The sequence below is a fragment of the Meles meles genome, chromosome 15 (genome assembly GCF_922984935.1).
Source record: "Meles meles chromosome 15, mMelMel3.1 paternal haplotype, whole genome shotgun sequence".
In the NCBI taxonomy this organism is placed as follows: Eukaryota; Metazoa; Chordata; class Mammalia; order Carnivora; family Mustelidae; genus Meles; species Meles meles.
In genome coordinates, this window is record NC_060080.1 from 50477563 (window position 1) to 50490577 (window position 13015).

At 52.5% G+C, this 13015-nt stretch overlaps 1 protein-coding gene across 4 annotated transcripts in view; it reads right to left on the reverse strand.

Annotated features, from left to right (window-relative positions):
* The window catches only part of TET3 (tet methylcytosine dioxygenase 3), a 99113-nt gene that overhangs the window by 14873 nt on the left and 71225 nt on the right, over positions 1-13015 (reverse strand). For all 4 annotated transcript variants that reach the window (XM_045978739.1, XM_045978743.1, XM_045978742.1 and 1 more), the window contains exons 5-7: positions 9975-10068; positions 3286-3494; positions 1885-2035 (exon numbers count right to left, since the gene is read on the reverse strand). In XM_045978739.1, the coding sequence (XP_045834695.1) occupies positions 1885-2035; positions 3286-3494; positions 9975-10068 (454 nt within the window). The remainder of the gene's footprint in view (positions 1-1884; positions 2036-3285; positions 3495-9974; positions 10069-13015) is intronic.

Sequence of the window (13015 nt, forward strand, 5' to 3'; positions counted from 1 at the left end):
ATGGCTCAGCGTCTGTCCAGCCGGGCGGCCCGAGCAGCCAGCCACCCCCAGCCTCTGGCTGCGGTCCAGACAGTGCCACCAGCACAGCGGGCCCAGGGCCAGCACAGCGCAGGGGTGAGGCTCATGAGCTCCGGGGAAATCCATACCCAACTTCACCATTACTGCCACAGGGCCTTGGGCAAGCCATGCACTTCCTCTATGAAGTGAGGAGCAATAGTGCCTAGACCCTGGGGTGCCATGAGCTGGCTGAGACGCACACCTGGGAGGCGCCAGGCCGAGCTCAGCAGGACGGAAGCGCACAGGAATGCTAGCTGACAGAACAGAGCGAGTGAGAGAGAAAAATGAAGGCAGTGCATTTTCTCTCCTGGTAATTCTTACTTCCCATGGCCCCCAGGCTCCTCTCTTCATTGAAACAACTGCATTCGCTCCTTCCAGGGGAGGGCGGATGCCACCAGAAATAAAAGTCTAGTGTCAAACCAGACTGGTAGACTAGCTTGTGCAACAGTCTAAAAGCCGGGCTTCGGGGGCACCGGGGTGGCTCAGTCGAATGAGCGTCCAACTCTTGGGTCATGATCTGGGGGCTGTGGGACTGAGCCTGGTGGCAAAGGGCTCTGAGCTCAGTGGGGAGTCTGTTCCCTCTGTTCCTCCCCCTGTTCTCGTTCTTACACTCCCACTCTCTCTCTCTCTCAAATGAATAAATAAATAAATAAAATCTTTAAAAAAAAAAAAAAAGCCAGGCTTTGAGGGAAAAACGTTCTGCTTTGAAAATGCTTCCTTTTGTTTCTGAAAAGCAGGGCTGAGAACTTTGAGCACAGAAGTTTATTACATGTATAGTAGAAAAACACACGCCTGGGGCATGTGGGTGGCTCAGTCAGTTAAGCCTCTGCCTTCGGCTCAGGTCATGATCCCAGGGTCCTGGGGTCAAGTCCCACATTAGGTTCCTTCCTCAACAGGAAGCCTGCTTCTCCTTCTGCCTGCCACTCTCCCTGACAAAGAAAATCCTAAAAAAACAATACACACACACACCCAAGGGGAGTCCCCATACCCATGGAAAAGGGGGAAACCCTCTGGTACAAGGAGCTTAGGGGTATATGGAAGGTAGAACCAGGGATCAAGATGTTGCCTTGACCCCCACAAAAGGGTCCAGTACCCTACCTCACAGGTGTTCAGGCAGGAGGGAGGGTGGAGACTGAAAGGGAAAGGACAGGGAGCCCAGACAGGTCTGCACCTTCTCTGCACTTGGAACTCAGAGGGGAGCCCACCTCTTAGAATGGCCTTCACAAGCAGGGCAACAGAGGGGAAGGAGCAGGGTGGAAGGCAGCCTGACCTGACGAGGCAGCTACTGAGAGGCCGTACTGTGTGGACACCAGGCCAGTGCCTAAGGGCCAGGCCAGGCTCCCAGGAAGAGACAGCAAGGGCCCGGACAGGTAAACAACCGCAGAGAGGTCATTGGCCGCCAAGCAGGATGAAGGTCACTCTGGGAAATCCAACACTGGCCCCAGAAAATGGCCCATGGTCTTGAGGCTCCCCTTCCTGCTAATCATCCTACCCCCTGAAAGACATCCTGGCAGAACGAGGAGAAGAAATGACCCAGGAAGCGGGTCCCATTCAGATGTAGAATCTGAACATCTGCCATAAAGAGATGGTTTTAAAGCTGAAAGAGTCTGGGGTACCCAGTTGTCGGTTAAGTCTAATCTCTCACTCCCCCTGCCCTCACACCACACCCCACACCCCTCATCTCATGGCAAAATAGGGTCAGTTCAAAAAAAAACAAAGCAAGTTGCATTCTGCGCCCCTCTGAGTCCCACCTGCTGACCCACCCTCCCCCCTGGGGGTGAAGGACGGCAGGTAGCGGGGGGCTGGTGGGAGGGTTCCCCCGCTCACCTCCTTGGGGTTGTCCCCTGCGAGGCGGAACTTGCGCGGCGTCTTGCTGCGAGCGTACTTGCAGCCGTTGAAGTACATGCTCCAGGAACAGCCGAAGGAGAAGGAGGCGCCGCAGGTGCTGGGGTCTTTGCCTTGGCAAGCGCAGGTTCGGCTGCAACAGACGTCCCACGTTAGGCACGCGGACATAGGCTTTGTTCGGAAACCTTCCTCCCTGCCCGGGGAGGTCCTGCCGAGGCCTAGCATCCGTGGCCTCCCAGTGACTGTGACCACATCCTTCCCCACTTCCGACTCCTCTCCCAAGTGTCCTGGGGTCGACGGTCCGCTCTGAGCAGCCCGTTCTTCTCCTGCCCCTGAACCTCCTGCTGTTGGGAGAAGCTCATGGATTGTCTGAGGTAAGTAGGAAGAATCCAGTCAAAACCCCAATAAGGTTTATCCTTTGCCTTAACTCTAATACCATGACAGCTTTCAACGTGTTCAACACAAACAGGGACGTAACATGAACTACGGGGTTTGAGCATGCCCGGGTGCTGACAGGCCTTTAAACAAATTAACACTGACGCTGTCACTCAACAACTAATTTGGAAACCACCCAGATGCCCCTCAGCTGGGGAAGAGATAAATGAAGGCGCGGCCGGCAGTGGCACACGATGCAGCAGTAAAAAGGAACGAGCTGATGCGAGCACAGATGAAGCTTGGGGGAAGAAGCCACACCCAAAAGGCTATGCTCGGTCTGGTTCCATCTATAGAATGTTCTTGCAAAGGCAAACCTATGGGGACAAGAAACATGATAGGCCATTGGTTGCGAAGGGCAGAAGGAAGGACTTTCTTGTAAAGGGGCACAGGGGAATTCGAGGGAATGACAGAACCGTTCCATTATCTGGATGGTGGCAGTGTTGGCTACGGCACCGTAAACATTAGTCCCTATTACACTGTGGGTTAATTAACTGCAATTTAAATAAAAACTTAAAAAAAAACCCTCTTCAAACCGTATACCTAAAAGGATGAATTTTTAGTCTACCTTTTTAAAGCAAAAATAATTTTAAAAATGGGAAGAGACCCTAGGAGGGCAGGTTTCGTGATGACTACTGATGCCTTACACTTCGGGGGGGGAGGGCGTTCACACAATTTTTCACAGTTGTTCCAGCATTAGAGTCCCAAAGTCCGTGTGAGGCTCAACAGCAAAGCTGAGCCCAGGGAAGGGACCCTCTGCTGCCGGCACCAGAAGAACCCAGGCTGGGATCGTGGGGGAGCTGCTTTCATCACAGCCCTGACTGCAGGGCAGGCAGAGTCCCCTACATCTGCTGTCCAGCACCCTGCCAATGGCCACCTGGCCCAGCCGCCCCCACCCCTGCATGTGGCCACCTGGCCCAGCCGCCCCCTCCCTGCCCGCTCCCCACATACTCATCATTGAGGCCACATCTCCGGCTGGTGGGGTTCCCGTACTTCCGGAGGGTGTCGGTGAGCTCCTGGTAGAGGGTGTCTCCGAGGCTGCGGGGGATGCCCTCCCAGGCCAGGATGAGGATGACAATCACAGCGTTCTGGCAGTGGTGACCTGCCCGGTGCCGCACCAGGCACAGCAACTTCTCCTCCAGCGTGTGCCTGCGGATCACCTGCAAGGATGTGGGCAGGGGCACACTGTTCACTGTCGGAAACTGGCCCCCTCGCTCCTCTGCCTGGGACATGATACCCCCTCACCTCTGCCCACCAGAGCAGGGTAGTGGGTCTTTAGGGCAGTGCCGACAGCAACCACGTAGGCTGAGAGACTGCTATCATTAGGGAATAATAAACACAAACATTTTCTTAAGAGCAAAATAAAAAATAATTACTACAGTAAGTTATTGATGAGTTGCATAGGCTTAGAACTAAAAATAGAGATAAAATTGTGAGCCAAGATATATTCAGAGATTTTTTATGTCGTCCTAAAATATTTGCAGAGACAATGCTGCCTATCTGTATGATTTTAGTTACAAAACAAGGGCTTTGGTGCTATGGCAAAGTTTTGGGCAGTTTCTCAAAATGCATAACACGTCATTACCACATGACCAGGCAGGGCCACTCCTAGGAATTTACCCAAGAGGACCGAAAGCAGGGACTGGGAAAGCGTCTCCATGCTCCTGTTCAGAGCAGCACCAGTCACAGCAGCCAGACAGCGGAAGCAACCCAGATGTCCATCAACAGACATGGATAAACAAAATGTGGCCTCTCCATACATGAAATAGTCGTCAACAAGGAAGGAACATCAGACACACACGATGACAAGGATGGGCCTGAAGAGCACTGTGTTAAGTAAAATAAGCCAGATGCTGAAGAACAAACACCGTACAGGATTCCACTTACAAAGGGTACCTGGAACAGTAGGATTCACAGGGACTGCAAGTAGAATGGCGGCTGTTGGGGGCTCGGGGAGCAGAGAATGGGGACTTAGTTAACGGGTACAGAGTTTCTGTATTCTAAGTTTTGGAAATACAGAGTGTGGTGATGGTTGCATAAGAATGTGAATGTAGGGGCGCCTGGGTGGCTCAGTAGGTTAAGCCTCTGCCTTTGGCTCAGGTCATGATCTCAGGGTCCTGGAATCAAGCCCCGCATCGGGCTCTCTGCTCAGCAGGGAACCTGCTTTCCCCTCTCTCTCTCAGCCTGCCTCTCTGCCTACTTGTGATCTCTGTCAAATAAATAAATAAGATCTTTTTTTTTTTTTTAAAGTGAATGTAGCTGGTACCACCGTACACTTAAAAATGGTTAAAAGGGTCAATTTTACATTATGTATAATTTAACAATTTTTAAAGATTAGTAATGTCCCCCAAACCAGTGACCTGTATACTCTGAATGGACGAATTGTATGGTATGTGTACTGTTCTCAATAAGGCTCTTAACATGACGAGCAAGGGCCTGGGGCTCTGCACCCCAGGGCTCCTCAGCCAGGCTCCCCCGCCTCCAAACTGCCAGAACTCCCACCTGGCTCCCACAGCAAAGGGCCCGGGAGCCAAGGCATGAGGTGGCTGACCTCTCCTAAGAACCCCAGCTAATTCCAGGAGCCGATAGGGTCTGTGAGACTGGGAAGGGCTTCAGGGAACAAGGACTCAAGGTGGCATTCCACAGAGAAGTCAACACAGGGGGCTCTCCTGACGAGCTTCCTGCTCTAGAAGGGGAGCAGGTGGTAGGGGCGGGGGAGAGGGTCAGGGAGGCCACTAACAGACCTAACACAAGCAGAAGTGGATCACGTACTGAGGCAGGGCCAAGGGGGATGACATGGGAAAAGGAACGCATTCAGACACACTAAGGAGAAAGGGGACTTTGGGACCCTCTGACTCGAGGGACTGATGGACAGGAGAAAGTTTTAAATGCATTTTCACTTTTGTGGCAGGGGACAGTAGGTGAATTGTGGGCTTCTTGGCGAGTTAACTGGGAACGTGACCAGGCTGAGAGCAGCCAGTCCTCATAGGCCCCAGGAGATGAGTTTGGGGTCAGGAGATGCCTGTGCTGGACACACACTTGGTCATGAGTGTGTCAGTGCAGGAGACGTCTGAAGAGGCAGCCGGACAGGATAAATAAGGAGAGTGAGTCAGACGGACAGCGGGGGAGCAGTGCGGACAGACCACGGCCATTTGAAAAAGCAGCACTTGCCCTTCAGAAGGAATAAGCCCGGCCTTCTCTCCAACGACCAGTGCCTGAGGAGAATCTCAGCCTAGGACACCCACCTCTTCCAATTTTAAAAAGACAACAGAGATCTAGACTTCTGCTTTAAAATGTGCGCATTTTGGGGCGCCTGGGTGGCTCAGTGGGTTAAAGCCTCTGCCTTTGGCTCAGGTCATGATCTCAGGGTCTCGGGATTGAGCCCTGCATCGGGCTCTCTGCTCAGCGGGGAGCCTGCTTCCCCCTCTCCCTGCCTACCTCTCTGCCTACTTGTGATCTCTGTCTGTCAAATAAACAAAATCTTAAAAAAAAATAAAAATAAAAATAAATAACAATGTGAGCATTTACTCCAATGTTTTAAATCATGGTACAACACCCAGGACATAAAACCGACCACTTCCCTGTGTGGTTCGGTGGCGTCCGTACGCTGCCATTGATGGGCACCTGCCGCAAGAACTCTCTCACCCCAAACAGAAACTCTGTAGCCTCATAACACTCTCTCCCCTCGCCTCCTTCCCCAGCCTGTGGCAACAAGGACTCGATCTGCTGACCCTCCGAGGAGGGAGACTATGTGCAGAAACTTATACCCATGCAGTCGTCTGGGACTTGTCCTCTGGTGACTGGCTTATTCCACTCCATGTCACAGCCTCAAGGCTCATGCCGGCTGCAGCAGGGATCATCAGAATTTCCTTCCAAATTTTAAGGGGCACCTTGCAGGCTAAACAAAACACATCCCTGGCCCACGAGTTCCTGCTTTGAGCCATCCCAGGAGAGCATCAGTTACATCATTACTTTTTAAACTGTTTTTCTGGGAAAAGGAACCTATGACCATGCCACTAAGTCTGCCATGAGAGGACTCGCTGTGTGACTGTCCGGGCGTGTTGTGAGCAGCTGCGCACATCCCAGGGACCGATAAGACAGCAGTCCCTGGGCCGCCAGGGTGGCTCAGTCAAGCGTCTGCCTTGGCTTGGGTCATGATCCTGGAGTCCTGGGATCAAGTCCTGCTCACCAGGCTCCCTGCTCAACGGACAGCCTGCCTCTCCTTCTGCCTGCCATTCTCCCTGCTTTGTGTGTGCACACGCACACTCTCTCCGACAAATAAATAAAAATCTTTTTTAAAAATTGCATATAAAAAAAAGACAGCAGTCCTATCACCAGGGTCCCTGAGGCACCGCCATGCACCTCTTGCTCAGTGCACAGGGCAGGGCGCTGACTGATGGCGCCCATGTGTGACAGTGTGTTCCGAGCATACAGGGAAACACCTTACCTGGCTGAGTGGAGATTGAGGCCACATCCTTTTGGTTTCCCAAGGGGGAAACACATCAACATGACTAGCACAAGCAGACAGCTCTCTGTGGCCATACCCTCACAGGCCTATGGCTACACTCAAAAAAAACCATAAGAAAACTGAGTAAAGTGGAGCTCCCTACCCACACTAGGAACGAAGCCAGCAGGACTGAATGCACGAGGCGCACGACTGAAAGGCCCATGGAAGGGCAGGAGGACGCCAGCACCTGAGCTCGGCAACACCAATAGCTCATAAGCCGCCAGAGAACCACAGACAGCCCACTCAGATTCCGGGCAGGACTTCCCTGACCACCGCACCCAACAGAAGCCCAAATCCGTCTTCCAACAGCTCCCACTCCTGGTACTCAGTTTCAACCCCCGGGGTTCCCCAGGAGACCCGTTCCACCGTGCCCTCTCCGGGCCTTCAAATACCGGCCTTCTGCCCCCCCGTCATTGGTACGGACTGGCCCATGCAGCAGCTCCACGGTTCTTCTACCGAGAGCCCACTTCTGCTGTCACTGGCATTTGCTTCCGGCGCGTCTCCATTTATCCTGAGCCCTAGGAATGCGACCTGGGTCACTCCCCTACTCCCACGCTTGGCGACTTCCATATTCTCTACGGGCCACCTTACAACTGGTGGTTACCAGTGGGCTCCCTGGGCCACTCCTTTCTTACAGCCTTCCCTCAACACACATTTACTAGGTACCCATGACGAGCCTCAGCTCTGTCCCTGAGATCCTGGCCAGTCAAGTCCCGAATTTGTCAGGCATACTCCTTTTAGATGAACGTACTGGCTGGGGGCTCGGGCGGTGAACAAAGACATGAAGCTGGTTGGAAAGGGAAACCCGGGCTCTAGACATGAGCCCAGAGGGGGCTGTGGGCAGGGAGAACCACAGGAGGTGTCGTCCACCACCGGCAGCCAGGCACTGCCCTGTATGTAGCCACGGACCACCGCCTGGGCTCCTGAAGCTACACTGCCGCCAAAGACAATGTGCCCTTCTTGGCACTGATGAGTCCCCTCCCCGTGAGGGGGCACCTGTCTCTTCTCCAACTTCCAGGGAGGTAGAACTCTGTAGACGAGCTCTACCACCAAAACAGACCGGGTATTTGGTGGCTGTGTAGGCAAACCAGAGAAGTCCACCACACGACTCAGCACCACCCCTTTCTTGCCACTGTCATCACCTATGACCTGCCACTATTTGCTCTCCCTATAAAAAAAAAATTTCTTTCCTCTCTCATTTTATGTTCCCTCACCAGATACTGGAATTTCCCCATCTCTGGGACCACTGTCACCATGCCTTCCCTTCTCTCTGGCCTTTTCTTTCAAAGCCAGCACCCCCCACCGGGGTTTGGTGAAGCCCCGGAGCTGTTCCCATCCCTTGGACAAAACATGAGGTGTCCTGCGTGCTCTGCTCCGGGCATCTGTCCATAGACCCTGCAGGATCAATGTGTGAAGATCAAGGTCCTCCCGCTCCCTCATTCTGCTTCCCGCTCACTGCCCCAGGGGCCGAGCTCACTCTGCCCCCAGGCACTTCCTTCCTCAGGCCTGGCAGAGACCCACAGGGGCTGCTCCCTGGGGGTACTGGGAGCTGGAAATGCGTATTTTCTTCACCACCACCACCCACAGAGCCAGCTCTTTTCTTCTCGACTGTTCCAAAGATGGAAACGTCTCCACCTGGGTGAAGACCTTCAGTTTCCCATCCAAGACTCTGGAATTCCTCAGGGACTACCTGAATTAGCAGGAATAAGGGGCAGATGCCAGGTCACTGATGGCTTCTCGGGAGGATACCACCACCCCCCCCACCCCCCCCCCGCCCCCGATCAGCCACAGACCCACCACTGTAACACCCAACTGTCTGGAGGACGGGACGCTGTGCTGCTTCATACTTGTGAAAGCTCTATGTAGTTCCAGGTTCTTTTTTTTTTTTCTTTTTGAAGTTCTTATTTATCTAAGAGAGAGAGTGTGAGTGAGCGTGCACATGTGCACGAGTTGGGGGAGGGGCAGAGGGAGAAGCAGTCTCCCCACTGAGAAGGGGCCCTGGGATCATGACCTGAGCCGAAGGCTGACACTTCACCTACTGAGCCCCCCAGGCGACCCCACCCCCAGATTCTTCTATTGTATATAATTCAGCAATACTGACTGAAAATTGCTAAAAACAGGTATGTGGTAGTTCAGGTTCAGACATCTTTCACGTCCATTAAAAACAGACCAACATACAAAGGCATGGCGGACAGACCATGTGCACAGATGGACAGACGGACCGCCTTCCCTCACTCCAAGGGAGCTGTGTGTTCATGCGGCCTTTTGCCTTTGCTCCCATGACTCTCCTTGCCAGAAATGCTTCTGCTCTCCCCTCGGGTCATTTATATGACCCTGCACTCACGGCCCCACAGTTGTGGCCCCATGCACACCCCCCCGCTCACGCTCCCCCCACCATGCCTGTCCCCGGACGCTGGACTTCACAGCACTGTCTCAAAGTCGGACCTTGATGTTTCGGGTCTCTGATTTTATTTCCCGTGTCTCTACATCAGAAGCCGCTTAGGCACAGGCCCAGAGCTCTCTTGTTCCGGGCGCAGCACTGCACCGAGCACCCGGCACAGAGCCGAGCTCACGGCTACCTGATGACCCCATCCATGGCTGCTCTGGAGCACAGACTCTGCGGGGACACTAAAGGGCTCCTGCAGGACTGGAAGGGACGAGGTCAGAAAACTGGGGGGGGGGGGGGCGGTCTCAGTCACCGCCGTTGCCCCTGCTGGGACACTTAGGCTGCCTCGAAAGCAACAGTGGCTCAGAAGTCACGCAGATGCACGCCCCTCCTCCCCCCCATGTGGGGCCCAGGGGTCACATGGTCCACAGGGGGGCCCGGCGTCGAGGCAGGCACCGTCTCTGTGCCTCCCTTCAACCATGTCCCCGAACCATGGGGAGAGTTTCAACTGAACGTAATGACCAGAGCATTTCTGAGGCCAGCCCAGGATGCCAGGGGCTGGCGTTGAAATAAAACAAGAGCAGACAGCACAGCCTGGGGGAAAGTGACCTTAACCGAGCACAGATGCCGACTCTGACTCCGCTGGACAGGAAGCGTCTATAGGCTCTGCACACCCCTGGCCTGGCCTATGGGAGGGAAGTGAGGCACAGCCCTGGCTGGGGGTGGGGGGTGGGGCTTGACACTCACCCACTTGGCGATGGGGCAGCCGCGGGAGCTCTTCCCCTCCTTCCCAGTGTAGATGACCTTCTCGATCCGGATGGCTTTCCCCTTCTCTCCGTACCTGGAGACGGAGACAGAAGCTGCCATCAGCACAGTGGAGCCCCAGAGGAGAGCAGCTTATGGCAAGAAGGCAAGCCTCAGTGCGCTTCAGCGTGGGTTTCGTTACCATGGGGTCAACAGAGAAGGAGAAGAGTTTAAGTGTTTGTTCTGTGCTGAGAGCCTATGGAGACACAGTGGCCACTTAGGGCTTTCCAGGGCTTCTGGTCCATCTCGCCCAGGGTCGAGGGGATCATCAAGCACAACGTCCCTGGTTATTACCTCCGAGCCTTGGGGAAGGGTGCTCAAGCCAGCAGCTAAACATGGCCCTCTGTATCCAGCCTTGGTAGCCGAGTCACCCTGAGAGCTTGTTATGTATAAACTCAACAGGCAGAACGAGGTAAATGGGGAAAGCCTTCTTGTTTTCCTCCCACAATCCCCAGCTGACACCTGAGCATGAGGAGGACTGACAGCTGAGGCCAGGGGAAGGGACCTTACCAAGCACCAACTGTCCATGCCCCGCCACGGACGGCACACACATCCCGCACACACACTTGCCCTGGCCTGCACACGCACATGCACATGCAAGGGGGCCCGAGGCCATCTCACGCAGAGGGGAGGAAACCATGGCCACAGAGCTGACTGCCCTGCCCAAGGCCACATGACCACAGTGCCATGGGCAATGGGAGCTGCAGTGCCGGCCCTGCCGCTTTCCGCCTACAGGACTGCAGCCACGTGACTGAATTTCTCGAGGCCTCAGTCTCCTAACCTACAAAATGGACATAAAAAGGGCTCCCACTTCTTAGACTTGGAAAGAGAACAGAGGAGACTGTCGCCAGGGGCTACATGGTTTCAAGTGCTTTGAAGTTCCTGGCACGAGGTAGGAGCTCACGAGCTATTAATTCTTAACAACGCAAGTAGCCACCTGACTGAACTGTCTTATTTTTAATAGCTTTTTAGTTTCTGGAACCAAGTCCTAGCATCTGCAAGCAGGGTCAGCGGTCCCCTCCTCCTGCCCCATTTCAGGCTCCTGTCTTGCTGCCCCAGTCAGGGCTCCCCAAATGCTAGCGGGCACCTTTGCTTATTCCCTCCCTCGACTAACATGCTGCCGACTCCATCCCTGAGAGTGAAGCCAGTGGACCCAGGGAAGAGACAGAAACTGCCTTACTCGGCAGCCACTTACTAGGGGTCTACTGTTCAAAGGATTTTTGATCAAGAATTATTACTTTTATCAAAAGCACTTTTGCATCGAAGGACATTGATGCCTGAATGGTTCTTTTTTTCCTTTGGTCAATTAACGCGGTGTGCTACTTTAACAGAATATCTAAATCAAACTATCCTTGTGTTTTTGTAATCAGTCCGAGTCGGCCACGGCCCATTATCTTTAACACACAGTTTAATAGAGAGAAATGATAACATTTCACATCTGCCCCCGTTTACATATGCTCTCCTACACTCCCTCACTTCTCAATGTGTTATACCACGGTGCTCTTACAAAACACTGACCGCAGCCCGTTTTTTGGTAACTGAAACTAATCCAAAGAGAATTTCTGCTTTTATGAACAAAGGCAGAAAGCGAACATCGTGTTCAACGTCTATTTCACAATGAGCCATTGCGGAGGCAGTGTGCGCCCGGAATAACGGGGCAAGAGTGGCCCCACTAAGCATCTTCCCCAGGAAATCCACTCAGCATCTCCGCATCCAGCTGCCAGAGCTCTGAACTGTGTCCGTGAGCATCTGGGCTTTGTCTTGATTTATTTTGTGTATCTGTTAGCCAGATGTATCTTAAGGTATGAGAGAAGCCTAAAAGAGGTAATTGCGGGGGGGGTGTCCAGAAATGTTCAAACATTTCTCCCTCTAAGTTAAATGTAACTGCTTCTTCACTTTACTGCCATTTTCGGTTTAGGAAAATTTTCAAAGGGACGCTCCACTTCTGGACTGTGCGGGAGACCTGCATTCTTTCTCTTGCCTGCTCTGCTTCCAGGAATCTCTAGGCCTCTGAGCTCACTGCACCGACACACCAAGACTTAGGAACAAGTTCTTCATTGTTGCATCGACAACTCAGAAATTAGAAACAACTTAAATATCCAGCATAGGACTGGCTAAATACAATATAATCAATATAATACATCTCCATATAATGGAAAACCATGCAGCTATCAAAAAAGGATTCGACATAACTGTATGCACTAACATGGAGGAAATTAACAAGGGGGGAGGCAGCTGCAAACAGTGGGTATGTTATGATTGATCCCCTTTGGTGTAAAATTTATCGATATATGTGTAGCTATAAATGCTTAGAAAAAACTGAAGGGTAAGCATGAAACTTTCTTTTTAAAATTTCTTCTGGATAATTGCTGGAGAGCTTTATTCATTCTTAGCTTTTTTAAAGCAAGACTTTTATAGACAGGTTTTATTTTTGTAATTGGGAAAGAAAACAAATTATTTTTTAAAATACTGATGTATAGTTTCTTTTAGTTCCCAGAGATCTTGAGTGAACAGAATACTGAAGAGGTGAAAAGCATTTCTGAGAATTAGCACATGAAAATTCTATGGCTATGTGAGTCCCTTATAGAATGTGTTTGGGGACAGGACCCTGGGGAGTTGACATGGTGTGGCCTGGTTCCAGAGGAAAAGACCAGATAGTGCCACTTTTGTTCGGTTCCTGGAAAACTTTCAATTTCACTAACATTTATCAGGAAGTGGTCCCCAAGTGCAAAGCCTGGATACTTGATGTGTCCTGGGGTGCCTGTGGGAAGAAAAGCCCAAGGTGTCCACGCTGCTCTCACCAAAACAGACAGGATATCATGTTCCCCACAGGAGGGTGAGCTGAAGACACTGATGCGAGCTTTCTGACCAGTACCTTCCCCGCCATCCCACCCGTGTGAGAAACACTTCCCGCACTGACCTGCATTTTCAAGAGCAAATAAAAGGGCCAAGCACTGTCTGATCAGCTAGACCTTCTCTCTCTG